This window comes from Pholis gunnellus (assembly GCF_910591455.1).
Source record: "Pholis gunnellus genome assembly, chromosome: 17".
NCBI lineage: Eukaryota > Metazoa > Chordata > Actinopteri > Perciformes > Pholidae > Pholis > Pholis gunnellus.
The window spans coordinates 11,348,370-11,371,879 of NC_136544.1; the positions used below are offsets into that span (position 1 = coordinate 11,348,370).

The window sequence follows — 23,510 nt, forward strand, 5'->3', positions numbered from 1 at the left end:
AAGAAAAGTGGCTGCTGGTCAGGTGACCGGCGGAACTGAACGGGGTGACTAGTGGACAGGTGAGGAAAGGCAGGCGTTCACTGTCACGGCAACCCTGGAAATGTGGACATTTAGAATATGATAAAAAGCAAATGACTCGAACACTATGGTTTGACATGCTTTGTATGCGCACATTTAGATTCTGCATGCGTACATGTGCATGTTTGAGTGCAAGCAACTGCTGCTTTAGCTGTCAATCATGCTGATTCTGTGAGACTTGACTATGTACTCTGATGGGCAGTAGATGTGTGCAAACTATATTCATTTAAATTGACCCAAGAAAAGACTCAGATACCAGATGTTGGAGTATATATATGTCAGCATTCTTCAGACAGAAATAATGTTCATACTAATGCAGTCAAAGTGAACGTTGCATTTACTACGTTACATTAAAACCTAAAATTCCTCCTCCTCACCTCTCCCTATTTTATTCCATCCCTCACGGACACGCTCCTATCGGCCCTCTGCTGGTTGTTTGCATTAAACTTTTCCCAATTACTATTACTTTAGGGAATGTATTTATTTATGTAAATTATTGATTGAGGAAATTGCATAAAATCACTCAAATAGTATTAACTACATTCTTTGCACACATTTCTTTTATTCTTTCACACATTTATTAGATTTACTTTGGGTGGTTTGCACAGCCGATGAAAATAAAAAAATGAAAGTTAGGTGTTGTTGTTCTTTTGAATGCACACTAGAGAGCAGCACTGGATTACTATTAGAACGGCACAGAGGCAACTCTTAGTTTGAATCGTTTAAAAAAAAGGCACGGTACACAAAAACACACACACGTGAAAAAAAGAACAGCAACCGTAGATTTCAGCAGAAGTCAGGGTTCATTTTTCGACTCTCTCATCTGCAGGATGCACCTGCAGGCCTCATGTCTTTATTTAACTTCATGTAAATTAAGAGGTTGAGTCAGTTCTCTGTAAACCTGCACTTGACTGGAAACACACTGATGTTGTAAATTGTTATCAATTGCTTTGTTACGTGTGTTTTGCTGTACATGTGGGAAAAGCCACCGCTTGAATCGAGCAAAGGGACTCTCCTTTTGACTTATGAAAAAAAGCAGGGAGATATATAGATTACAAATATATAAAATTGGGTGAATTCCTATGAATACGGAGAGGACTAAGTCACAAATGAATTACTACAAAACTGTAGGAAATCTTTTCAGATCCTGACCTCACTTTTTTTGGGGAGGGGTTGGGGAAATCACCGACACTGATAATAATGCTGACGAATAACACAACTGTGTGAAATCATGCAGATTAAAGCAAAGCTCCTCCTCCTGTCAGTCACTCTCAGTTTCAGCGTTGTAATAAATTGCTCTTCCAGCACCTCCTCTCCTCATCCTCCAAACCCTCTAATCTGTCAGCAGTAAGCTCACTTTCCAAGTCACAAGGCCATTCTCAGCACACACTGACAACATGCTGGGGATCCTCTGCACTCTCATCACTGCTCTCACATGTGAGGAGGCTGACTTACTGCTGCTTTGAGCTCATGTTGGATTCATCGGTCTGTGTGTTTCTCTTGACTTCATGTCATCTTGTTGTTTCCAGGTGTGAGTGGTGTGACGGTGGTGACACAGAAGCCTGTTGTGACGGTGAGGAGAGGAGAGACAGCCACCATGGACTGTAACCTGGGGACGGTTACTGGCAGTGCTGCTCGTTGGTATAAACAGATTCCTGGAGGAGTTCCTCAGTTTGTTTTATATTTTCATCACAGCTCAAGCTCTCCAACCTACGGCTCTGGTTTCTCCTCTCCAAAGTTCACATCTACTCATCAGTCAACATCAGATTATCGTTTGATCATAAACAACATAGAGGAGGGAGACTCAGCAGTCTATTACTGTCATACATGGGACAGCTCTGTTAAACAGCACGTATCACAGTGATTTACACTGTGACAAAAACCTCTTCACTCAATACTTCTGCTTTTTGACACATCTTGACTGGGAGTGAAGACATCAGTCAATGCTTTCTGTAACATATTTACATATATATATATAAAAAACTGATATTTTCAAACTTCTAAACCCTTTTGTTGTATTCTCACACAAATTCTCAAATCTTTACAAGTGGTAATTATTTACAGTTTGCCATGTTTACGTACTTAAACACAAAAACAAACAATAAGCTCACACTCACAATGTAAACCACCTAAACACAAGTTATGATCTATCACACTGTCCTGAAAATAATATTCAACAGGTTGAGGTGATACATGAAAGTAAACTCTTCACCCTGCTTATGATATATTACTGCTTACACATACTGTAACAGACCGGAGATAGAATGATTATAGATCTCAGCGGATCACCATGACATGGAGTCCCCCAAGGTTTGATTCTCGGGCCCCTATTTTTCAACCTGTATGTTCTCCCTTTAGGTCAAATCATACGTGACAATAACGATGCTTATCAGCTTATCAGCTTTACAGACAACACTCAGATTCACTTAGCTTGTTCACCAAGTGACTATGATCCCTCAGACTCACTCCATCAATGCTGAGAGTAAGTACATTGCTCGATGCAATTACATGTTCTTCAATTAAATAAAGACAAGACAGAAATCGTTGTATATGGCAACAAGGAGAAAAGAATGAAAGTGAATGCCCAGCTTGACCCAAGTTAGAAATCTTGGCGTTTTACTCAGAGCTGAGCTTCAGCAGCCGCATCAATGCAATAACTGAATCAACATTTTATCGTCTTCCACAAAGAATTAGAGGTCTCATTGTAAGAAATATGTATGAAAGAAAAGAACTGTTTACTGAACTTCTTTACAACCCGAGGAGTCACATTTAACATAAAACTATGAACCCACGTAGGAATACTTTTTTGTATGATCAGTCCTAAATAGAAAAATACAAAAAAACAATTTATGTGACACAATAACTGGATTTAATACTGAAATAACATTAGCAGCCTTCCAAAAGCAATATGAACACGTAGTTTTTTATCAGAAAAACTTATGAAGAAGTGTATGATGTGAAACCCATATATGATGTTGATTTGAGTGTGAAAACTGTGTTCATGTTTTAAGCTCCTCCTCCTCCACGTCTCCTCTCCTCAGTGTCTTTATAAGCTTCAGAGTCTCTTCTCCTCACACTCCAACTCTGCTCACCTCTCAGCTGGACAGTAAGGAACGTTTACACCACACACTGACAACATGCTGGGGATCCTCTGCACTCTCATCACTGCTCTCACATGTAAGATATTCTTCTCATTCATTTTACAGCACATGTTTTCACACAGAAACCTTTCACCTTATTTGTTTCTCTCTGTGTGTTGACAGATGTTGATGCAGTGATAGTGCTGACTCAGACGCCTGCTGTCCACACAGTTTCTACAGGACAAGAGGTTGTTCTCAACTGCAACATTCAGCGATCTGATAACAATTATGTCAGTTGGTATAAACAGGTTCCTGGTGAAGCTCCTCAGTATGTTCTGAGATTTTACCATTCTCACAGTACACTCGCCTTTGGATCAGGATTCTCCTCAGACCGGTTCAACTCTAAATCCTCATCAAGCATAGAATACCAGTTCATCATAAAGCAGGCAGAGGCAGGAGACTCTGCTCAGTATTACTGTGGGACATGGGATGACTCTGCTGCTGCAGCTGTACCACAGTGGTTCACACTGTGACAAAAACCTCCATCAGACACTCACTACAGGTTTTTACATTTCCGAGTAAAATAAAACCACTAAAATAAGCCAAACTGGAACAAAACATTGAAGGACATTAAATGAATCAATCTAAAGAGACGAGAGTGTTTGAAACAAGTCCAGCAGTGTTTAGGAATAAGATCAGACTGATGAAGTGAATGAGATGTTGACAGTGAAAGTTGGTCTCAACAGGATGTTTCAGTTCCACTCCCCTCATTAGAGAGTCAGGAGGTTTTTGTACAGCCATGTGTACAAACTGAATCACTGTGGTATTCGGACAAGGAACCAAGCTGATTGTGACAAGTAAGTACTTTTTATCTGATCATAAAACTAGATCTGTTATCTGTTTCTGATAAATATTAAGAGGAAATAATCAATGTATATTTTGCTAATTATTTAAAATGTTCAATATGTTATTTAGTGATTTCAATTTAGACTTTTTAACACCTGCTTTGATACCAGGCTTTGAGTTTGAAGGCAAAGGAAAGATCTGCAAATGATCATAATATTTAAAACATATTTGACAAATACTCAAACGTTCATTGATGACTGAGGATCTTTTTTACAGTCGCACAACATTTAAAATATTCTTATTTATTTTAACATTGTAGATCATTATGTGAAATAATTTATTGAAGATTGTTTGGCATCAACACCAAGCTGTTCTTGTAATGTTGATTTACTAATCTTCTAAAGTTTAGGATTCATTCTAATATTACCTGAATATTTTTTTGGCTATTTTAATTTAAATTAGTTTCCTTTGGTTTTAATAACTTCACAAAAGCAAAGTGATTACTACTAAATATTCATTTGTCACAGTGATTGAATATACCTTCATTCAAATTTTAATAGCATTTTTTATGACACAGAAAGGGACTTTATGACAGTTTCCAGCCCAAAAAAATCATACAGAATATTTCAAAGTTTGTAATAAATTGTAGATGTTTTAAAAGAGATCACTGCTTATATTTAGGTGATGTTTACTAAATGTTTTTGCCAATTTAAAATGCTTCAGTTTTTCAGCATGTTAGCTATATGTTCAACACAACTAATAAATGAATCTGTGATGTCATGCTTTGTATTAATGATTTGATTCTAGTTCATTAATTAAAGTCCTCCTTGTGTTTCAGGCTCCAGCCTCCCTCCTCCCGTCCTGACTGTCTTCCCTCCGTCCAGTGCTGAGCTCCAGTCCAACAAAGCCTCTCTGGCCTGTCTGTCCAGTCAGTCTTTGCCTTTTGCAGATGTGACCTGGATGTCTGGAGGGAGTCCAGTGAGCAGTGGGATCTCTACCAGCACCGCTGTTAAACAACCTGACCAGACCTTCCACATCAGCAGCTATCTGTCCGTCCAGACGTCAGACTGGAACATGGATAAGGTTTACACATGTAAAGTGTCTTTGGGCTCCCAGACTTCAGAGAAAAACATCAAGAAGTCCGACTGTCCCTCTGAACAACAGTAGAGGAGCAGAATGACCGTTTAACATCTGCTTCTTTACTCTTTGTGCTGTTTGTTCATCACAAGCTTTACATGTTAAATGTGTCTGCATGCTTGTAGTAAATGTTGTGACAGTTAGGTGGAGGTGTTGTATCAGCTTTGCAACGCTGCATATTTCAAGAATCAATCAATAAAAAATAAAGAAAACTTTGAGAACAAAAAGTGTTGAATGTATTTTTACTCATGAGAAGATCATTTAAATGTTGTTTCCTTCAATATATTTGTTTTTCACAATGTTCACTGATAATTACATTTAGTCCAGCACACATAACAGACTTATTTCTGTTTAATTCTTAGTTGAATATGTACAAAGCTACATCGTTATTTGTACTTTATTTGCAATGAAAGCAGAACAGAGAGATTTACAGATTAATACATTGAAGATGTGAGAATATTAGATACAAATCTGATCTGAAACTGAGTTTTCATCCTCTATCAGTGAAGCATCACCTCTGTACTCCCCCTTCCTTCCCAGGATGCACCTGCAGGCCTCCTCTTCTCATTTATAGCTCCATGCAAATGAAGAGGTCAAGTGTCAGCTCTCTGTAAAATAAGAGGGAACTGTCTCTGACTGGAAACACACTTGTGTTTTTTAGCAAGTAACATTTTGTCAATCACAGACAGTTTACCTCTTATTGTGAATAATGATGATGCGTGTAGAGCCAAAGGTTATATCCTGCAGTAAATATATATATTCATTAAAACCTTGTCAGTTAAATGATTCAGTATGATACAAACTTTCATCAATGAATCTCATCCACAAGAAATTGAAAAATAAATTACATTAATTCTGGAAGTTTTTTTGACATCATGACATTATCGTGTTTTGTTAACTTCAGTTTTCATCTACACTGATAATAATGGATGAATTAAAGACATTTCCTTCCACAGAAGATAAAAGACCAACACATGTGAGAAATCATGCAGATTGAAGCAAAGCTCCTCCTCCTGTCAGTCACTCTCAGTTTCAGCGTTGTAATAAATTGCTCCTCCAGCACCTCCTCTCCTCATCCTCCAAAACCTCTAATCTGTCAGCAGTAAGCTCACTTTCCAAGTCACAAGGCCATTCTCAGCACACACTGACAACATGCTGGGGACCCTCTGCACTCTCATCACTGCTCTCACATGTGAGGAGGCTGACTTACTGCTGCTTTGAGCTCATGTTGGATTCATCGGTCTGTGTGTTTCTCTTGACTTCATGTCATCTTGTTGTTTCCAGGTGTGAGTGGTGTGACGGTGGTGACACAGAAGTCTGTTGTGACGGTGAGGAGAGGAGAGACAGCCACCATGGACTGTAACCTGGGGACGGTTACTGACCATCGTGCTCTCTGGTACAAACAGATTCCTGGAGGAGTTCCTCAGTTTGTTTTATATTTTTATCGCAGCCTCAGCTCTCCAACCTACGGCTCTGGTTTCTCCTCTCCAAAGTTCACATCTACTCATCAGTCAACAACAGATTATCGTTTGATTATAAACAACATAGAGGAGGGAGACTCAGCAGTCTATTACTGTCAAACATGGGACAACTCTGTTACACAGTACGTATCACAGTGATTTACACTGTGACAAAAACCTCTTCACTCAATACTTCTGCTTTTTAAGACTCTGACACATCTTGACAGAGAGTGAAGCCATCAGTCAATGCTTTCTGTAACTTCCCCTCATATGTATGAAACATATATCTTCAAACTTACTAGTTTTCTATTATACATGCAGAATGTTCACACAAGTAAAGACTAGTTGTGATCTTACATTGTTGAACAAAAAATCATTGTTAAAGTAAATATGAATGTGTCTTATTTTTACTCATGACACTCGATTCAAACTATAGAAAGTTTGCAATACCTTCTCATTTGCTGATCTAAATAAATGATCCTTCAGGAGAGAAATCATCTGGTGCAAATGTATATCTTTGCATTCAGGCTTGCACTAAACAGTAATCCAACTGCACAATTTCCACTTCCTTAAGAGGCCCAATGTTCATCTAGCAGATGAAAGATGCAAGAAAGTTTTATCATATTTATATCATGACTTGCAAATGAAACAAAAAAAATACAACAAACGTTTTGCACCACCAGGGTTATTAATACTGATGTAAAGAACATCAGCAGGCCTCCAAAGACAACTGGAATAACAACAAAATAAAAAAAGTGAAACAAACCGATTTGTGGATATGATGCAAAAACACAAACCGGTAAATTAATTAATAATTATTTACTAATGAACGAAAACAGTGTTGCTCTTAGCTCCTCCTCCTCCACTTCTCCTCTGCTCAGTGTCTTTATATGCTTCAGTGTGTCCTCTTCAATTCAACTCTTTTCACTTCTCAGCTAATAAAACTAGAAACCTAAAAAATGACATAAATGTGAAAACAAAGAGATCATAACTTATGGAACTTAACAAGGTGTTACAGCTCAAACTCTACAAAAACATGATTTATTATTTAAATATTGTGAAGGTTGTGATTTTTGATTTCAGTTGCTGCCGATGTGTTACCCAACATGGTTTGACATACAGTAAATACAAATACATATGAAATAAAAGATATCTAATGAAAAACATTACACACTGTTTATTGTGTATAATATAATTAAACCACCATATTTGAAGCAACCACATGATTTTTTTAAATTAGTTTTAAAGAGAAAACATGTCATATAACATTCCTCCATGTCTAGAAGGGAAATCTGCAGAGTCCCAAGGATAATATGAAGATATTTAGTCATGAACAAAATATCAAGAAACATCATATTATTGGTACAAAGTTATCTCGGGATAAGACATTAAACCACATACCTGTTTTATATTTGAAAACTGTGTTCATGGTTTAAGCTCCTCCTCCTCCACGTCTCCTCTCCTCAGTGTCTTTATAAGCTTCAGTGTCTCTTCTCCTCACACTCCAACTCTGCTCACCTCTCAGCTGGACAGTAAGGAACGTTTACACCACACACTGACAACATGCTGGGGATCCTCTGCACTCTCATCACTGCTCTCACATGTAAGATATTCTTCTCATTCATTTTACAGCACATGTTTTCACACAGAAACCTTTCACCTTATTTGTTTCTCTCTGTGTGTTGACAGATGTTGATGCAGTGATAGTGCTGACTCAGACGCCTGCTGTCCACACAGTTTCTACAGGACAAGAGGTTGTTCTCAACTGCAACATTCAGAGATATGATGGAAATTATGTCAATTGGTATAAACAGGTTCCTGGTGAAGCTCCTCAGTATGTTCTGAGTTTTCACCATACTGAGAGTTCACCAATTTTTGCATCAGGATTCTCCTCAGACCGGTTCAACTCTAAATCCTCATCAAGCATAGAATACCAGTTCATCATAAAGCAGGCAGAGGCAGGAGACTCTGCTCAGTATTACTGTCAGACATGGGATGACTCTGCTACTGCAGCTGTATCACAGTGGTTCACACTGTGACAAAAACCTCCATCAGACACTCACTACAGGATTTTACATTTCTGAGCAAAATAAAACCACTGAAATCAGCAAAACTGGAACAAAACATTGAAGGACATTAAATGAATCAATCTAAAGAGACGAGAGTGTTTGAAACAAGTCCAGCAGTGTTTAGGAATAAGATCAGACTGATGAAGTGAATGAGATGTTGACAGTGAAAGTTGGTCTCAACAGGATGTTTCAGTTCCACTCCCCTCATTAGAGAGTCAGGAGGTTTTTGTACAGCCATGTGTACAAACTGAATCACTGTGGTATTCGGACAAGGAACCAAGCTGATTGTGACAAGTAAGTACTTTTTATCTGATCATAAAACTAGATCTGTTATCTGTTTCTGATGAATATTAAGAGGAAATAATCAATGTAAAATGTGGTAATTATTTAAAATGTTCAATATGTTGTTTGGTGATTTAAATGTAGACTTTTTAACACCTGCTTTGATACCAGGCTTTGAGTTTGAAGGCAAAGGAAAGATCTGCAAATGATCATAATATTTAAAACATATTTGACAAATACTCAAACGTTCATTGATGACTGACGATCTTTTTTACAGTCGCACAACATTTATAATATTCTTATTTATTTTAACATTGTAGATCATTATGTGAAATATTTTATTGAAGATTGTTTGGCATCAACACCAAGCTGCTCTTGTAATGTTGATTTACTAATCTTCTAAAGTTTAGGGTTAACTTTAACTTTACCTGAATATCATTGTGACTATTTAATATTAAATTTGATTCCTTTTGTGTTAACGACTTCACAAAAGCAATGAAGCTTAATTTGTCACTGTGATTTCAAATCATTTTATTCGAATTTAAATACAATTTTGTACAATTTCCGGCTTAATCACACAGAAAATTTCAAAGTTTGTAATAAATTGTAGATGTTTTAACAAGGATCACTGCTCATATTTAGGTGATGATTACTAAATGTTTTTGCCAATTTAAAATGCTTCAGTTCTTCAGCAGGTTTGCTATATGTTCAACACAACTAGTAAATGAATCTGTAATGTCATGCTTTTATTAATAATTTGATTCTAGTTCATTAATTAAAGTCCTCCTTGTGTTTCAGGCTCCAGCCTCCCTCCTCCCGTCCTGACTGTCTTCCCTCCGTCCAGTGCTGAGCTCCAGTCCAACAAAGCCTCTCTGGCCTGTCTGTCCAGTCAGTCTTTGCCTTTTGCAGATGTGACCTGGATGTCTGGAGGGAGTCCAGTGAGCAGTGGGATCTCTACCAGCACCGCTGTTAAACAACCTGACCAGACCTTCCACATCAGCAGCTATCTGTCCGTCCAGACGTCAGACTGGAACATGGATAAGGTTTACACATGTAAAGTGTCTTTGGGCTCCCAGACTTCAGAGAAAAACATCAAGAAGTCCGACTGTCCCTCTGAACAACAGTAGAGGAGCAGAATGACCTTTTAACATCTGCTTCTTTACTCTTTGTGCTGTTTGTTCATCACAAGCTTTACATGTTAAATGTGTCTGCATGCTTGTAGTAAATGTTGTGACAGTTAGGTGGAGGTGTTGTATCAGCTTTGCAACGCTGCATATTTCAAGAATCAATCAATAAAAAATAAAGAAAACTTTGAGAACAAAAAGTGTTGAATGTATTTTTACTCATGAGAAGATCATTTAAATGTTGTTTCCTTCAATTTATTTGTTTTTCACAATGTTCACTGATAATTTCATTTAGTCCAGCACACATAACAGACTTATTTCTGTTTAATTCTTAGCTGAATATGAACAAAGCTACATCGTTATTTGTACTTTATTTGCAATGAAAGCAGAACAGAGAGATTTACAGATTAATACATTGAAGATGTGAGAATATTAGATACAAATCTGATCTGAAACTGAGTTTTCATCCTCTATCAGTGAAGCATCACCTCTGTACTCCCCCTTCCTTCCCAGGATGCACCTGCAGGCCTCCTCTTCTCATTTATAGCTCCATGTAAATGAAGAGGTCAAGTGTCAGCTCTCTGTAAAATAAGAGGGAACTGTCTCTGACTGGAAACACACTTGTGTTTTTTATCAAGTAAAATGTTGTCAATCACAGACAGTTTACTTCTTATTGTGAATTATGCTGATGCGTACAGAGCCAAAAATGATATCCTGCTGTAAATATATATATTTATTAAAAACTTGTCAGCCAAATGATTCAAAATGATATAAACTTTCATCAATGAATCCCATCCGTAAGAAATTGAAATAAAATACATTCATACTGCAGGTTTTTTTCACATCATGTCATTATTTTGTTTTGTTAACATAAGTTTTCATCTACACTGATAATAATGGATGAATTAAAGAGATTTCCTTCCACAGAAGATAAAAGACCAACACATGTGAGAAATCATGCAGATTGAAGCAGAGCTCCTCCTCCTGTCAGTCACTCTCAGTTTCAGCGTTGTAATAAATTGCTCCTCCAGCACCTCCTCTCCTCATCCTCCAAACCCTCTAATCTGTCAGCAGTAAGCTCACTTTCCAAGTCACAAGGCCATTCTCAGCACACACTGACAACATGCTGGGGACCCTCTGCACTCTCATCACTGCTCTCACATGTGAGGAGGCTGACTTACTGCTGCTTTGAGCTCATGTTGGATTCATCGGTCTGTGTGTTTCTCTTGACTTCATGTCATCTTGTTGTTTCCAGGTGTGAGTGGTGTGACGGTGGTGACACAGAAGCCTGTTGTGACGGTGAGGAGAGGAGAGACAGCCACCATGGACTGTAACCTGCGGACGGTTACTGAGAGTGGTGCTCGCTGGTACAAACAGATTCCTGGAGGAGTTCCTCAGTTTGTGCTGATTTACTATCGTCAGTGGTGGTCTGTAACTTATGGTTCTGGTTTCTCCTCTCCGAAACACACATCTAATTATCTGAATGATAAGGATTATTGTTTGATCATAAACAACGTGGAGGAGGGAGACTCAGCAGTCTATTACTGTAAAACATGGGACGGCTCTGTTAAACAGTGGGTATCACAGTGATTTACACTGTGACAAAAACCTCTTCACTCAACACAATCACTTCTGCATTCTGTCCCCTTTCAAATATCAGAGTCATCTATAATATTCTGTAATATTTTCACCTTGTTGTTGTTCTTATCCATGGGCCTTGTCATATCATTGTTTGATTATTGCTCTATCTTTAATATCAAGCATGTGTAACAAGTAAAGGAGATATTTCTATTCAGCAGTGTTTAGGAATAAGATCAGACTGTTGAAGTGAATGAGATGTTGACAGTGAAAGTTGGTCTCAACTCTCAACTTATCTGATCATAAAACAGGATAGATTTGATTTTTTTTTTTGTAACTACATCCTATAATGTTCAATGATGAAATGAATTGCTCTCTAACTATTTCCTTTTCTTTTTTTAACATCGTACAACCAACCAATGCAGTTACATTTTTTGAAGCTTAATTACATTACAAATTATACAATACTGTGGTGCTAATGTATACGATTCTGTTGATAAATAAATTAAGTATAGTAAATAATTATATGTATTTGTCTCTCAAATATATCAGCTTTCAATGTTTTTCGAAGCCAGAGTCAAATGTAAGCATTCTAATTAATATATATGTATATATATATTTTTCTTGACTCAAGTCATCTCATTTTTCTCTGACATTTTGTGTTTCTACACATGGCAATATTGTAAACACAATATGCAATATTCAACCATGTTTAATGGGAAAGATGTTGTGGAAATAGCATTTTCTGATAACATGTAATCGTGCCATATTGCCTCTGTCTAGTTGTCTTTCATTGTGAGATATGGCCAGTGTTTTAATCAAGTTACATTGAAATTGTGAACACACACACCTGTGCTTCAGGCTCCAGCCTCCCTCCTCCCGTCCTGACTGTCTTCCCTCCGTCCAGCGCTGAGCTCCAGTCCAACAAAGCCTCTCTGGCCTGTCTCGCTGCTCTGCCCAGTCAGTCCAAGGGTTTTGCAGACGTTACCTGGTTGGGTGATGGGTGTCCAGTGAGCAGTGGGATCTCTACCAGCACCGCTGTTCAGATGTCGGACCAGACTTTCCAAATCAGCAGCTACTTGACCATTAAACCCTCACAATGGGTTTTCACGTGTAAAGTGTCTTTGGGCTCACAGACGTCAGAGAAAAACGTGACAATGTCTGACTGCCGCATATAATAGATGATTAGATTTATCTCGATCTTTCATAGTGCTGTTTCACCATCATAACTTTTAGAAATTAGAAATTGTGATAGTTGGTGGAAATTATTGAGCTTTACTGTATTGTGCATGGATTGTTTAAAAAAAAGCATTTTATGAGAGAAATGCTGCTTTTACTTGTTTTCTCTGAAGTGAAAGGAAATCTGATTTGGTGAATCTGTAACATCTGTAACAGCATATTATCATATTGGTCGCTGCAGGAGTCCCCAGTTCAAGTGCATTTATGGTTCTGGTTTCCTTTGTCAGCTTCTTATTTATAGAGCAAAGTCTGACACACGCAGCACACAAACTAAGCTGTAAAAATTGGGACAACTTTGTTTGAAAGACTATAATAGTATCTCTCATAATAACTGAATGTTGACTTATGTTTTTAAAACAAACCCACTAACAATCCAACATTTCATGATTATGTTACATAACTCATGTTCAGTGGTGGTCACTGAAAATAAACACATGTTTTAAGGATGAGATCGTAAAGTTTAGGTGAGGTCACAAAATAAGTCGCATTGGAACAGACAGGACTCTTCATTTACATGGAGCTATAAATAAGGAGAGGAGGCCGACAGGTGCATCCTGGGAAGAAAGAGAGGGTGTAGTAGCTATTCTATTTGATTGCAAGCGATTAAAGCTAGATAAAGACATGTTAGTTCAATATTGCTGTCTGGTAGGCTTTAGAGCGCAACAAGTAATTTTCTTGAATAAAATTAATATTTTATGACAAATTTTGCATGCAAATTTTCTTAATAAAGCTAAAAATTGAAGTGAGACAAAAAGTAATCTACAAACCACCTTCTTCTTAAAAGCTATTATCAGGGACAAAATGACAAGAAATATGTTTCAAACAATGTTTTTTTATTGAATAAATTTTATCTTTTGCAAAGCTGATACAACACCTCCACCTAACTGTCACAATATTTACTACAAGCATGCAGACACATTTTACATGTAAAGCTTGTGATGAACAAACACCACAAAGAGTAAAGAAGCAGATGTTAAACGGTCATTCTGCTCCTCTACTGTTGTTCAGAGGGACAGTCGGACTTCTTGATGTTTTTCTCTGAAGTCTGGGAGCCCAAAGACACTTTACATGTGTAAACCTTATCCATGTTCCAGTCTGACGTCTGGACGGACAGATAGCTGCTGATGTGGAAGGTCTGGTCAGGTTGTTTAACAGCAGTGCTGGTAGAGATCCCACTGCTCACTGGACTCCCTCCAGACATCCAGGTCACATCTGCAAAACCCTTAGACTGACTGGGCAGAGCAGCGAGACAGGCCAGAGAGGCTTTGTTGGACTGGAGCTCAGCACTGGACGGAGGGAAGACAGTCAGGACGGGAGGAGGGAGGCTGGAGCCTGAAACACAAGGAGGACTTTAATTATTGAACTAGAATCAAATCATGAATACAAAGCATGACATCACAGATTCATTTACTAGTTGTGTTGAACATATAGCTAACATGCTGAAGAACTGAAGCATTTTAAATTGGCAAAAACATTTAGTAATCATCACCTAAATATAAGCAGTGTTCCTTGTTAAAACATCTACAATTTATTACAAACTTTGAAATATTCTGAATGATTTTTTTAGGCTGGAAACTGTCATAAAGTTCCTTTCTGTGTCATAAAAAAATGTTATTACAATTTTAATAAAGGTATATTCAATCAATGTGACAAATGAATCATTAATAGTAGTCACTTTGATTTTGTGAAGTCATTAAAACCAAAGGAAACTAATTTAAATTAAAATAGCCACACTTATATTCAGGTGAAGTTAAAGTTAATCCTAAACTTTAGAAGATTAGTAAATCAACATTACAAGAACAGCTTGGTGTTGATGCCAAACAATCTTCAATAAAATATTTCACATAATGATCAACAATGTTAAAATAAATAAGACTATTTTAAAGGTTGTGCGACTGTAAAAAGATCCTCAGTCATCAATGAAAGTTTGAGTTTTTGTCAAATATGTTTTAAATATTATGATCATTTGCAGATCTTTCCTTTGCCTTCAAACTCAAAGCCTGGTATCAAAGCAGGTGTTAAAAAGTCTAAATTTAAATCACCAAACAACATATTGAACATTTTAAATAATTACCAAATTTTACATTGATTATTTCCTCTTATTATTTATCAGAAACAGATAACAGATCTAGTTTTATGATCAGATAAAAAGTACTTACTTGTCACAATCAGCTTGGTTCCTTGTCCGAATACCACAGTGATTCAGTTTGTACACATGGCTGTACAAAAACCTCCTGACTCTCTAATGAGGGGAGTGGAACTGAAACATCCTGTTGAGACCAACTTTCACTGTCAACATCTCATTCACTTCATCAGTCTGATCTTATTCCTAAACACTGCTGGACTTGTTTCAAACACTCTCGTCTCTTTAGATTGATTCATTTAATGTCCTTCAATGTTTTGTTCCAGTTTTGCTGATTTTAGTGGTTTTATTTTACTCAGAAACGTAAAAACCTGTAGTGAGTGTCTGATGGAGGTTTTTGTCACAGTGTGAACCACTGTGATACAGCTGCAGAAGCTGAGCTATCCCATTTCCCACAGTAATACTGAGCAGAGTCTCCTGCCTCTGCCTGCTTTATGATGAACTGGTATTCTATGCTTGATGAGGATTTAGAGTTGAACCGGTCTGAGGAGAATCCTGATGCAAAGGTTGGTGAACTGTGAGAATGGTAAAATCTGAGAACATACTGAGGAGCTTCACCAGGAACCTGTTTATACCAACAGACATAATTTCCATCAGATCGCTGAATGTTGCAGTTGAGAACAACCTCTTGTCCTGTAGAAACTGTGTGGACAGCAGGCGTCTGAGTCAGCACTATCACTGCATCAACATCTGTCAACACACAGAGAGAAAACAAATAAGGTGAAAGGTTTCTGTGTGAAAGCATGTGCTGTAAAATGAATGAGAAGAATATCTTACATGTGAGAGCAGTGATGAGAGTGCAGAGGATCCCCAGCATGTTGTCAGTGTGTGGTGTAAACGTTCCTTACTGTCCAGCTGAGAGGTGAGCAGAGTTCGAGTGTGAGGAGAAGAGACACTGAAGCTTATAAAGACACTGAGGAGAGGAGACGTGGAGGAGGAGGAGCTTAAACCATGAACACAGTTTTCAAATATAAAACAGGTATGTGGTTTAATGTCTTATCCCGAGATAACTTTGTACCAATAATATGATGTTTCTTGATATTTTGTTCATGACTAAATATCTTCATATTATCCTTGGGACTCTGCAGATTTTCCTCCTGTACATGGAGGAATGTTAAATGACATGTTTTCTTTTTAAAACTAATTTTAAAAAAAACATGTGGTTGCTTCAAATATGGTGGTTTCATTATATTATACACAATAAACAGTGTGTAATGTTTTTCATTAGATATCTTTTATTTCATATGTATTTGTATTTACTGTATGTCAAACCATGTTGGTTAACACATCTGCAGCAACTGAAATCAAAAATCACAACCTTCACAATATTGAAATAATAAATCACGTTTTTGTAGAGTTTGAGCTGTAACACCTTGTTAAGTTCCATAAGTTATGATCTCTTTGTTTTCACATTTATGTCATTTTTTGGGTTTTCTAGTTTTATTAGCTGAGAAGTGAAAAGAGTTGTATTGAAGAGGACACACTGAAGCTTATAAAGACACTGAGCAGAGGAGAAGTGGAGGAGTAGGAGCTAAGAGCAACACTGTTTTCATTCATTAGTAAATAATTATTAATTAATTTACTGGTATGTGTTTTTGCATCATATCCACAAATCAGTTTGTTTCACTTTTTTTGTTTTGTTGTTATTCCAGTTGTCTTTGGAGGCCTGTTGATGTCCTTTACATCACTATTAATAACCCTGGGGGTGAAAAAAGTTTGTTTTATTCTTTTTTGTTTCATTTGCAAGTCATGATATAAATATGATAAAGCTTTCTTGCATCTTTCATCTGCTAGATCAGGGGTGGCCAACCCGCGGCTCGCGAGCCGCATGCGGCTCTTTGCCCGGTTTCATGCGGCTCTTACGTTCATATCGAAGTTTGTATTTGTGTTTTTTTAATGTTCGTGTTCGCTTCGCTTGAGTTAAATACGGTATTTTCGTCAAACGCGCATGTGCGGCCACAGATTACGTTCCTCGTCGACCCATTTAACGCCGAGACGGACTGTTTGAAAGCCCCGCTTTAAGTAAAAATGTAAAAGTCGGACAATTTACAAATATCCGTTGTATCGCGCAAGGCGGAGCTCCTCCCCGATCCGCACGCGCCGCGCACACCTCCACCAGCGTATGTGACAGCAGCAGCAGCAGCCACCCTCCCCGCCGACGAAGAAGGAGCAGCAGGTGAGAGCAGTGATGAGAGTGCAGAGGATCCCCAGCATGTTGTCAGTGTGTGGTGTAAACGTTCCTTACTGTCCAGCTGAGAGGTGAGCAGAGTTGGAGTGTGAGGAGAAGAGACACTGAAGCTTATAAAGACACTGAGGAGAGGAGAAGGAGGGGCTTAAACAATGTCACAGTTTTCAAATGAAAAACTGGTATGTGGTTTAATGTCTTTTTGTACCAATATGTTTCTTGATATTTTGTTCATGACCAAATATCTTCATATTATATAAAAATCATGAGGTTGCTCCAAAAATGGTCGTTTCATTATGTTACACAATAAACAGTGTGTAATGTTTTTCATTAGATATCTTTTATTTCATATTTATTTGAATTTGCTGTATGCCAAACCATGTTGGGTAACTTCCACCAACACATCTTCAGCAACTAAAATCATAAATCACAACTTTCACAACATTGAAATAATAAATCACATTTTTGGAGAGTTTGATCTGAAACATCTCGTCAAGTTCATTAAGTTATGTTCTCTTTGTTTTTACATTCATTTCATTTTTTGAGGTTCCAGTTTTATTTTTTTCAGTCACTTTTCTCTCTCGTTTCAGATAACTTCACTTCCTGCACTTGTGTGTTTCCCGTCAGCGTGATTACCTTTCCCTGCCCTCATCAGCTCACCTGTTCCCAATTACCCCTCCTCCTCCCTTGAGTATTTAGTCTGTGTGCTCCCTTTCCTCTGTGCCAGTTTGTCTCAGTCCCTCCGTGTCGCTGTGTTGAATATTCCAGCAATTTATCCCTGTGATCTTGATTACCTGGTTTTTGACTCCATACAGACATCCTATCTGTGTACCAGACCTCTGCCAGTAAAGACTGTGTGTTTTTATAACTGTTCTGGTCTTGAGTTGTACTTTTGAGTCCTTGCCTCAGGTGTGGCTTTGTCCTTAACATGAGCAACAACAATTATAAGATATTACAAATTAAAAAGTTTACATGTGCATGGGAAAATGTCAGAGGCATCATTTCCCATGATAGCTTTACTCACAGCAATAAATACACCAGTCTCTCAAAAAGCAGAAGTATTGAGTGAAGAGGTTTTTGTCACAGTGTAAATCACTGTGATACGTACTGTTTAACAGAGTCGTCCCATATATTACAGTAATAGACTGCTGAGTCTCCCTCCTCTATGTTGTTTATGATCAAACGATAATCTGTTGTTGACTGATGAGTAGATGTGAACTTCGGAGAGGAGAAACCAGAGCCGTAGGTTGGAGAGCTGTCGCTGCGATGAAACCTTAATACAAACTGAGGAACTCCTCCAGGAATCTGTTTATACCAGAAAGCATGACTGTTAGTAACCGTCCCCAGGTTACAGTCCATGGTGGCTGTCTCTCCTCTCCTCACCGTCACAACAGGCTTCTGTGTCACCACCGTCACACCACTCACACCTGGAAACAACAAGATGACATGAAGTCAAAAGAAACACACAGACCGATGAATCCAACATGAGCTCAAAGCAGCAGTAAGTCAGCCTCCTCACATGTGAGAGCAGTGATGAGAGTGCAGAGGGTCCCCAGCATGTTGTCAGTGTGTGCTGAGAATGGCCTTGTGACTTGGAAAGTGAGCTTACTGCTGACAGATTAGAGGGTTTGGAGGATGAGGAGAGGAGGTGCTGGAGGAGCAATTTATTACAACGCTGAAACTGAGAGTGACTGACAGGAGGAGGAGCTTTAATTAAATCTGCATGATTTCTCACATGTGTTGGTCTTTTATCTTCTGTGGAAGGAAATGTCTTTAATTCATCCATTATTATCAGTGTAGATGAAAACTTAAGTTAACAAAAAGCAATAATGTCATGATGACAAAAAAACTTCCAGAATTAATATAATTTATTTTTCAATTTCTTATGGATGAGATTCATTGATGAAAGTTTGAATCATTGTGAATCATTTGGCTGACAAGTTTTTAATGAATATATATATTTACTGCAGGATATAACCTTTGGCTCTGCACGCATCATCATTATTCACAATAAGAGGTAAACTGTCTGTGATTGACAAAATGTTACTTGATAAAAAACACAAGTGTGTTTCCAGTCAGAGACAGTTCCCTCTTATTTTACAGAGAGCTGACACTTGACCTCTTCATTTACATGGAGCTATAAATGAGAAGAGGAGGCCTGCAGGTGCATCCTGGGAAGGAAGGGGGAGTACAGAGGTGATGCTTCACTGATAGAGGATGAAAACTCAGTTTCACATCAGATTTGTATCTAATATTCTAACAGCTGAAATGTATTAATCTGTAAATCTCTCTGTTCTGCTTTCATTGCAAATAAAGTACAAATAATGATGTAGCTTTGTACATATTCAACTAAGAATTAAACAGAAATAAGTCTGTTATGTGTGCTGGACTAAATGAAATTATCAGTGAACATTGTGAAAAACAAATATATTGAAGGAAACAACATTTAAATGATCTTCTCATGAGTAAAAATACATTCAACACTTTTTGTTCTCAAAGTTTTCTTTATTTTTTATTGATTGATTCTTGAAATATGCAGCGTTGCAAAGCTGATACAACACCTCCACCTAACTGTCACAACATTTACTACAAGCATGCAGACACATTTAACATGTAAAGCTTGTGATGAACAAACAGCACAAAGAGTAAAGAAGCAGATGTTAAACGGTCATTCTGCTCCTCTACTGTTGTTCAGAGGGACAGTCGGACTTCTTGATGTTTTTCTCTGAAGTCTGGGAGCCCAAAGACACTTTACATGTGTAAACCTTATCCATGTTCCAGTCTGACGTCTGGACGGACAGATAGCTGCTGATGTGGAAGGTCTGGTCAGGTTGTTTAACAGCGGTGCTGGTAGAGATCCCACTGCTCACTGGACTCCCTCCAGACATCCAGGTCACATCTGCAAAAGGCAAAGACTGACTGGACAGACAGGCCAGAGAGGCTTTGTTGGACTGGAGCTCAGCACTGGACGGAGGGAAGACAGTCAGGACGGGAGGAGGGAGGCTGGAGCCTGAAACACAAGGAGGACTTTAATTAATGAACTAGAATCAAATCATGAATACAAAGCATGACATCACAGATTCATTTATTAGTTGTGTTGAACATATAGCGAACATGCTGAAGATCTAAAGCATTTTAAATTGGCAAAAACATTTAGTAATCATCACCTAAATATAAGCAGTGATCCTTGTAAAAACATCTACAATTTATTAAAAACTTTGAAATATTCTGTATGATTTTTTTTAGGCTGGAAATTGTCATAAAGTCCCTTTCTATGTCATAAAAAATGGGATTTAAATTTTAATAAAAGTATATTCAATCACTGTGACAAATGAATCTTTAATAGTAGTCACTTTGCTTTTGTGATGTCGTTAAAACCTAAGGAAACTAATTTAATCTAAAATAGTCACAATGATATTCAGGTAAAATTAGAATGAATCCTAAACTTTAGAAGATTAATAAATCAACATTACAAGAACAGCTTGGTGTTGATGCCAAACAATCTTCAATAAATTATTTCACATATCGATCTAAAATGTTAAAATAAATAAGAATATTATAAATGTTGTGCGACTGTAAAAAAGATCCTCAGTCATCAATGAACGTTTGAGTATTTGTCAAATTTGTTTTAAATATTATGATCATTTGCAGATCTTTCCTTTGCCTTCAAACTCAAAGCCTGGTATCAAAGCAGGTGTTAAAAAGTCTACATTTAAATCACCAAACAACATATTGAACATTTTAAATAATTACCACATTTTACATTGATTATTTCCTCTTAATATTCATCAGAAACAGATAACAGATCTAGTTTTATGATCAGATAAAAAGTACTTACTTGTCACAATCAGCTTGGTTCCTTGTCCGAATACCACAGTGATTCAGTTTGTACACATGGCTGTACAAAAACCTCCTGACTCTCTAATGAGGGGAGTGGAACTGAAACATCCTGTTGAGACCAACTTTCACTGTCAACATCTCATTCACTTCATCAGTCTGATCTTATTCCTAAACACTGCTGGACTTGTTTCAAACACTCTCGTCTCTTTAGATTGATTCATTTCATGTCCTTCAATGTTTTGTTCCAGTTTTGCTGATTTCAGTGTTTTTATTTTGCTCAGAAATGTAAAAACCTGTAGTGAGTGTCTGATGGAGGTTTTTGTCACAGTGTGAACCACTGTGGTACAGCTGCAGAAGCAGAGCCATCCCATGTCTCACAGTAATACTGAGCAGAGTCTCCTGCCTCTGCCTGCTTTATGATGAACTGGTATTCTATGCTTGATGAGGATTTAGAGTTGAACCGGTCTGAGGAGAATCCTGATCCAAAGGTTGGTGAACTGTGAGAATGGTAAAATCTCACAACATACTGAGGAGCTTCACCAGGAACCTGTTTATACCAATGGACATAATTTCCATCATCTCTCTGAATGTTGCAGTTGAGAACAACCTCTTGTCCTGTAGAAACTGTGTGGACAGCAGGCGTCTGAGTCAGCACTATCACTGCATCAACATCTGTCAACACACAGAGAGAAAACAAATAAGGTGAAAGGTTTCTGTGTGAAAACATGTGCTGTAAAATGAATGAGAAGAATATCTTACATGTGAGAGCAGTGATGAGAGTGCAGAGGATCCCCAGCATGTTGTCAGTGTGTGGTGTAAACGTTCCTTACTGTCCAGCTGAGAGGTGAGCAGAGTTGGAGTGTGAGGAGAAGAGACACTGAAGCTTATAAAGACACTGAGGAGAGGAGACGTGGAGGAGGAGGAGCTTAAACCACGAACACAGTCTTCAAATATAAAACAGGTATGTGGTTTAATGTCTTATCAACAGATCATTTTGTACCAATAATCTGATATTTCATAAATTGTTTTTTTCATGATCAAATATCTTCATATTATCTTTGGATGTCTGCAGATCTCTCTTGCACACATGGAGGAGTGTTATCAGACACGTTTTCTCTTTAAAACTAGTCATACAAAGAAATCCGTTGTTTGCTGAGTACCACCATTCTTTTTGTACTAATCTATGGGTTTATGATTCATAATTGAGTTTTTAATAATCGTTACATTTTTCATAATAATTAAATATGTATTATATCTGCTACAAGCAATCACACTACAGTATAAAGATATAAATGGACACCAGAGGATTTCTCTCCAGAAGGAAAAATGCATTGAGATCATTAAATACGAAGTTATTGCAAACTTCTTACAATTTGAAATACGTGTGATGAGCAGAGAGACACTAATATTTACTGTGAATAATTATTGTTTTTCAACAATGTAAAAGATCATGACTTTACTTTACTTGTGTGAACATTCTGCATATATAATAGAAAACTAGTACGTTTGAAAATATATGTTTAATACATATGAGGGGAAGTTGCAGAAAGCATTGACTGATGGCTTCACTGCAGTCAAGATGTGTCAGAGTCTCAAAAAGCAGAAGTATTGAGTGAAGAGGTTTTTGTCACAGTGTAAATCACTGTGATACGACCTGATTAACAGAGCTGTCCCATGTTTGACAGTAATAGACTGCTGAGTCTCCCTCCTCTATGTTGTTTATGATCAAACGATAATCTGTTGTTGACTGATGAGTAGATGTGAACTTTGGAGAGGAGAAACCAGAGCCGTAGGTTGGAGAGCTTGAGCTGCGATGAAAATATAAAACAAACTGAGGAACTCCTCCAGGAATCTGTTTGTACCAGCGAGCCTCACTGTTAGTAACCGTCCCCAGGTTACAGTCCATGGTGGCTGTCTCTCCTCTCCTCACCGTCATGACAGACTTCTGTGTCACCACCGTCACACCACTCACACCTGGAAACAACAAGATGACATGAAGTCAAGAGAAACACACAGACCGATGAATCCAACATGAGCTCAAAGCAGCAGTAAGTCAGCCTCCTCACATGTGAGAGCAGTGATGAGAGTGCAGAGGGTCCCCAGCATGTTGTCAGTGTGTGCTGAGAATGGCCTTGTGACTTGGAAAGTGAGCTTACTGCTGACAGATTAGAGTGTTTGGAGGATGAGGAGAGGAGGTGCTGGAGGAGCAATTTATTACAACGCTGAAACTGAGAGTGACTGACAGGAGGAGGAGCTTTAATTAAATCTGCATGATTTCTCACATGTGTTGGTCTTTTATCTTATGAGGAAGGAAATGTCTTTAATTCATCCATTATTATCAGTGTAGATGAAAACTTAAGTTAACAAAACAAAATAATGTCATTATGTGAAAAAAGCCTCCAGTATGAATATAATTTCATCCTAAATTTTTAATGGATGGGATTCATTG

At 37.8% G+C, this 23,510-nt stretch overlaps 5 protein-coding genes across 12 annotated transcripts; 3 read left to right on the plus strand and 2 right to left on the minus strand.

The window, feature by feature from the left end:
* The first annotated feature begins 1,406 nt into the window (after nt 1-1,406).
* LOC306709866 (immunoglobulin lambda-1 light chain-like) lies at nt 1,407-5,368 on the plus strand. Its single transcript, XM_079178176.1, has 4 exons — nt 1,407-1,515; nt 1,608-1,930; nt 3,982-4,015; nt 4,843-5,368. The coding sequence occupies exons 1-4, from the start codon at nt 1,476-1,478 to the stop codon at nt 5,169-5,171; spliced, it is 726 nt and encodes a 241-aa protein (XP_079034302.1). The 5' UTR covers nt 1,407-1,475; the 3' UTR covers nt 5,172-5,368.
* On the plus strand, nt 3,201-10,276 carry LOC306709865 (immunoglobulin lambda-1 light chain-like). 4 transcript variants are annotated; one of them, XM_079178175.1, is made up of 4 exons: nt 3,201-3,255; nt 6,426-6,748; nt 8,931-8,964; nt 9,751-10,276. In XM_079178175.1, exons 1-4 carry the CDS (start codon nt 3,216-3,218, stop codon nt 10,077-10,079), a joined length of 726 nt encoding a protein of 241 aa, XP_079034301.1. In that variant the 5' UTR covers nt 3,201-3,215; the 3' UTR covers nt 10,080-10,276. The 4 variants fall into 4 exon arrangements, 3 of the variants coding, with proteins under 3 accessions (XP_079034301.1, XP_079034300.1, XP_079034299.1); XM_079178174.1 differs by lacking the exon at nt 3,201-3,255 and adding an exon at nt 6,271-6,333; XM_079178173.1 differs by lacking the exons at nt 3,201-3,255; nt 6,426-6,748 and adding exons at nt 8,112-8,204; nt 8,291-8,616.
* Nucleotides 10,277-11,140: 864 nt separating this feature from the next.
* On the plus strand, nt 11,141-12,832 carry LOC306709228 (immunoglobulin lambda-1 light chain-like; the record flags this gene model as incomplete). Its single annotated transcript, XM_079177295.1, has 3 exons — nt 11,141-11,239; nt 11,332-11,650; nt 12,478-12,832. Exons 1-3 carry the CDS (start codon nt 11,200-11,202, stop codon nt 12,830-12,832), a joined length of 714 nt encoding a protein of 237 aa, XP_079033421.1. The 5' UTR covers nt 11,141-11,199.
* Nucleotides 12,833-13,715: 883 nt separating this feature from the next.
* On the minus strand, nt 13,716-18,839 carry LOC306708855 (immunoglobulin lambda-1 light chain-like). 4 transcript variants are annotated; one of them, XM_079176811.1, is made up of 4 exons: nt 18,741-18,839; nt 18,322-18,648; nt 15,053-15,082; nt 13,716-14,225 (listed from the first exon to the last, which is right to left on the minus strand). In XM_079176811.1, the coding sequence occupies exons 1-4, from the start codon at nt 18,778-18,780 to the stop codon at nt 13,888-13,890; spliced, it is 735 nt and encodes a 244-aa protein (XP_079032937.1). In that variant the 5' UTR covers nt 18,781-18,839; the 3' UTR covers nt 13,716-13,887. The 4 variants fall into 4 exon arrangements, 2 of the variants coding, with proteins under 2 accessions (XP_079032937.1, XP_079032936.1); XM_079176810.1 differs by lacking the exons at nt 18,322-18,648; nt 18,741-18,839 and adding exons at nt 15,397-15,726; nt 15,814-15,907; XR_013767459.1 differs by lacking the exons at nt 18,322-18,648; nt 18,741-18,839 and adding exons at nt 15,662-15,726; nt 15,814-15,880 and having other exon boundaries at nt 14,112-14,225; nt 15,053-15,163.
* Nucleotides 18,840-19,705: 866 nt separating this feature from the next.
* Nucleotides 19,706-23,238, minus strand: LOC306710024 (immunoglobulin lambda-1 light chain-like). 2 transcript variants are annotated; one of them, XM_079178393.1, is made up of 4 exons: nt 23,128-23,238; nt 22,709-23,035; nt 21,060-21,089; nt 19,706-20,231 (listed from the first exon to the last, which is right to left on the minus strand). In XM_079178393.1, the coding sequence occupies exons 1-4, from the start codon at nt 23,165-23,167 to the stop codon at nt 19,903-19,905; spliced, it is 726 nt and encodes a 241-aa protein (XP_079034519.1). In that variant the 5' UTR covers nt 23,168-23,238; the 3' UTR covers nt 19,706-19,902. The 2 variants fall into 2 exon arrangements, with proteins under 2 accessions (XP_079034519.1, XP_079034518.1); XM_079178392.1 differs by lacking the exons at nt 22,709-23,035; nt 23,128-23,238 and adding exons at nt 21,405-21,733; nt 21,821-21,915 and having other exon boundaries at nt 21,060-21,090.
* Nucleotides 23,239-23,510: the final 272 nt, after the last annotated feature.

Excerpts from the sequence above, each read along its gene's own strand:
- LOC306708855 (XM_079176810.1), bottom strand. The coding sequence starts at position 15,853 with ATGCTGGGGATCCTCTGCACTCTCATCACTGCTCTCACAT. Across the intron at positions 15,727-15,813 it reads TCTCATCACTGCTCTCACAT|ATGTTGATGCAGTGATAGTG; the intron begins GTAAGATATTCT and ends GTGTGTTGACAG. Across the intron at positions 14,226-15,052 it reads AACCAAGCTGATTGTGACAA|GCTCCAGCCTCCCTCCTCCC; the intron begins GTAAGTACTTTT and ends CTTGTGTTTCAG.
- LOC306709866 (XM_079178176.1), top strand. The coding sequence starts at position 1,476 with ATGCTGGGGATCCTCTGCACTCTCATCACTGCTCTCACAT. Across the intron at positions 1,516-1,607 it reads TCTCATCACTGCTCTCACAT|GTGTGAGTGGTGTGACGGTG; the intron begins GTGAGGAGGCTG and ends TGTTGTTTCCAG. Across the intron at positions 4,016-4,842 it reads AACCAAGCTGATTGTGACAA|GCTCCAGCCTCCCTCCTCCC; the intron begins GTAAGTACTTTT and ends CTTGTGTTTCAG.
- LOC306710024 (XM_079178392.1), bottom strand. The coding sequence starts at position 21,860 with ATGCTGGGGATCCTCTGCACTCTCATCACTGCTCTCACAT. Across the intron at positions 21,091-21,404 it reads GCTCTGCTTCTGCAGCTGTA|TTCGGACAAGGAACCAAGCT; the intron begins CCACAGTGGTTC and ends ATCACTGTGGTA. Across the intron at positions 20,232-21,059 it reads AACCAAGCTGATTGTGACAA|GCTCCAGCCTCCCTCCTCCC; the intron begins GTAAGTACTTTT and ends CTTGTGTTTCAG.
- LOC306709865 (XM_079178173.1), top strand. The coding sequence starts at position 8,165 with ATGCTGGGGATCCTCTGCACTCTCATCACTGCTCTCACAT. Across the intron at positions 8,617-8,930 it reads ATGACTCTGCTACTGCAGCT|GTATTCGGACAAGGAACCAA; the intron begins GTATCACAGTGG and ends TGAATCACTGTG. Across the intron at positions 8,965-9,750 it reads AACCAAGCTGATTGTGACAA|GCTCCAGCCTCCCTCCTCCC; the intron begins GTAAGTACTTTT and ends CTTGTGTTTCAG.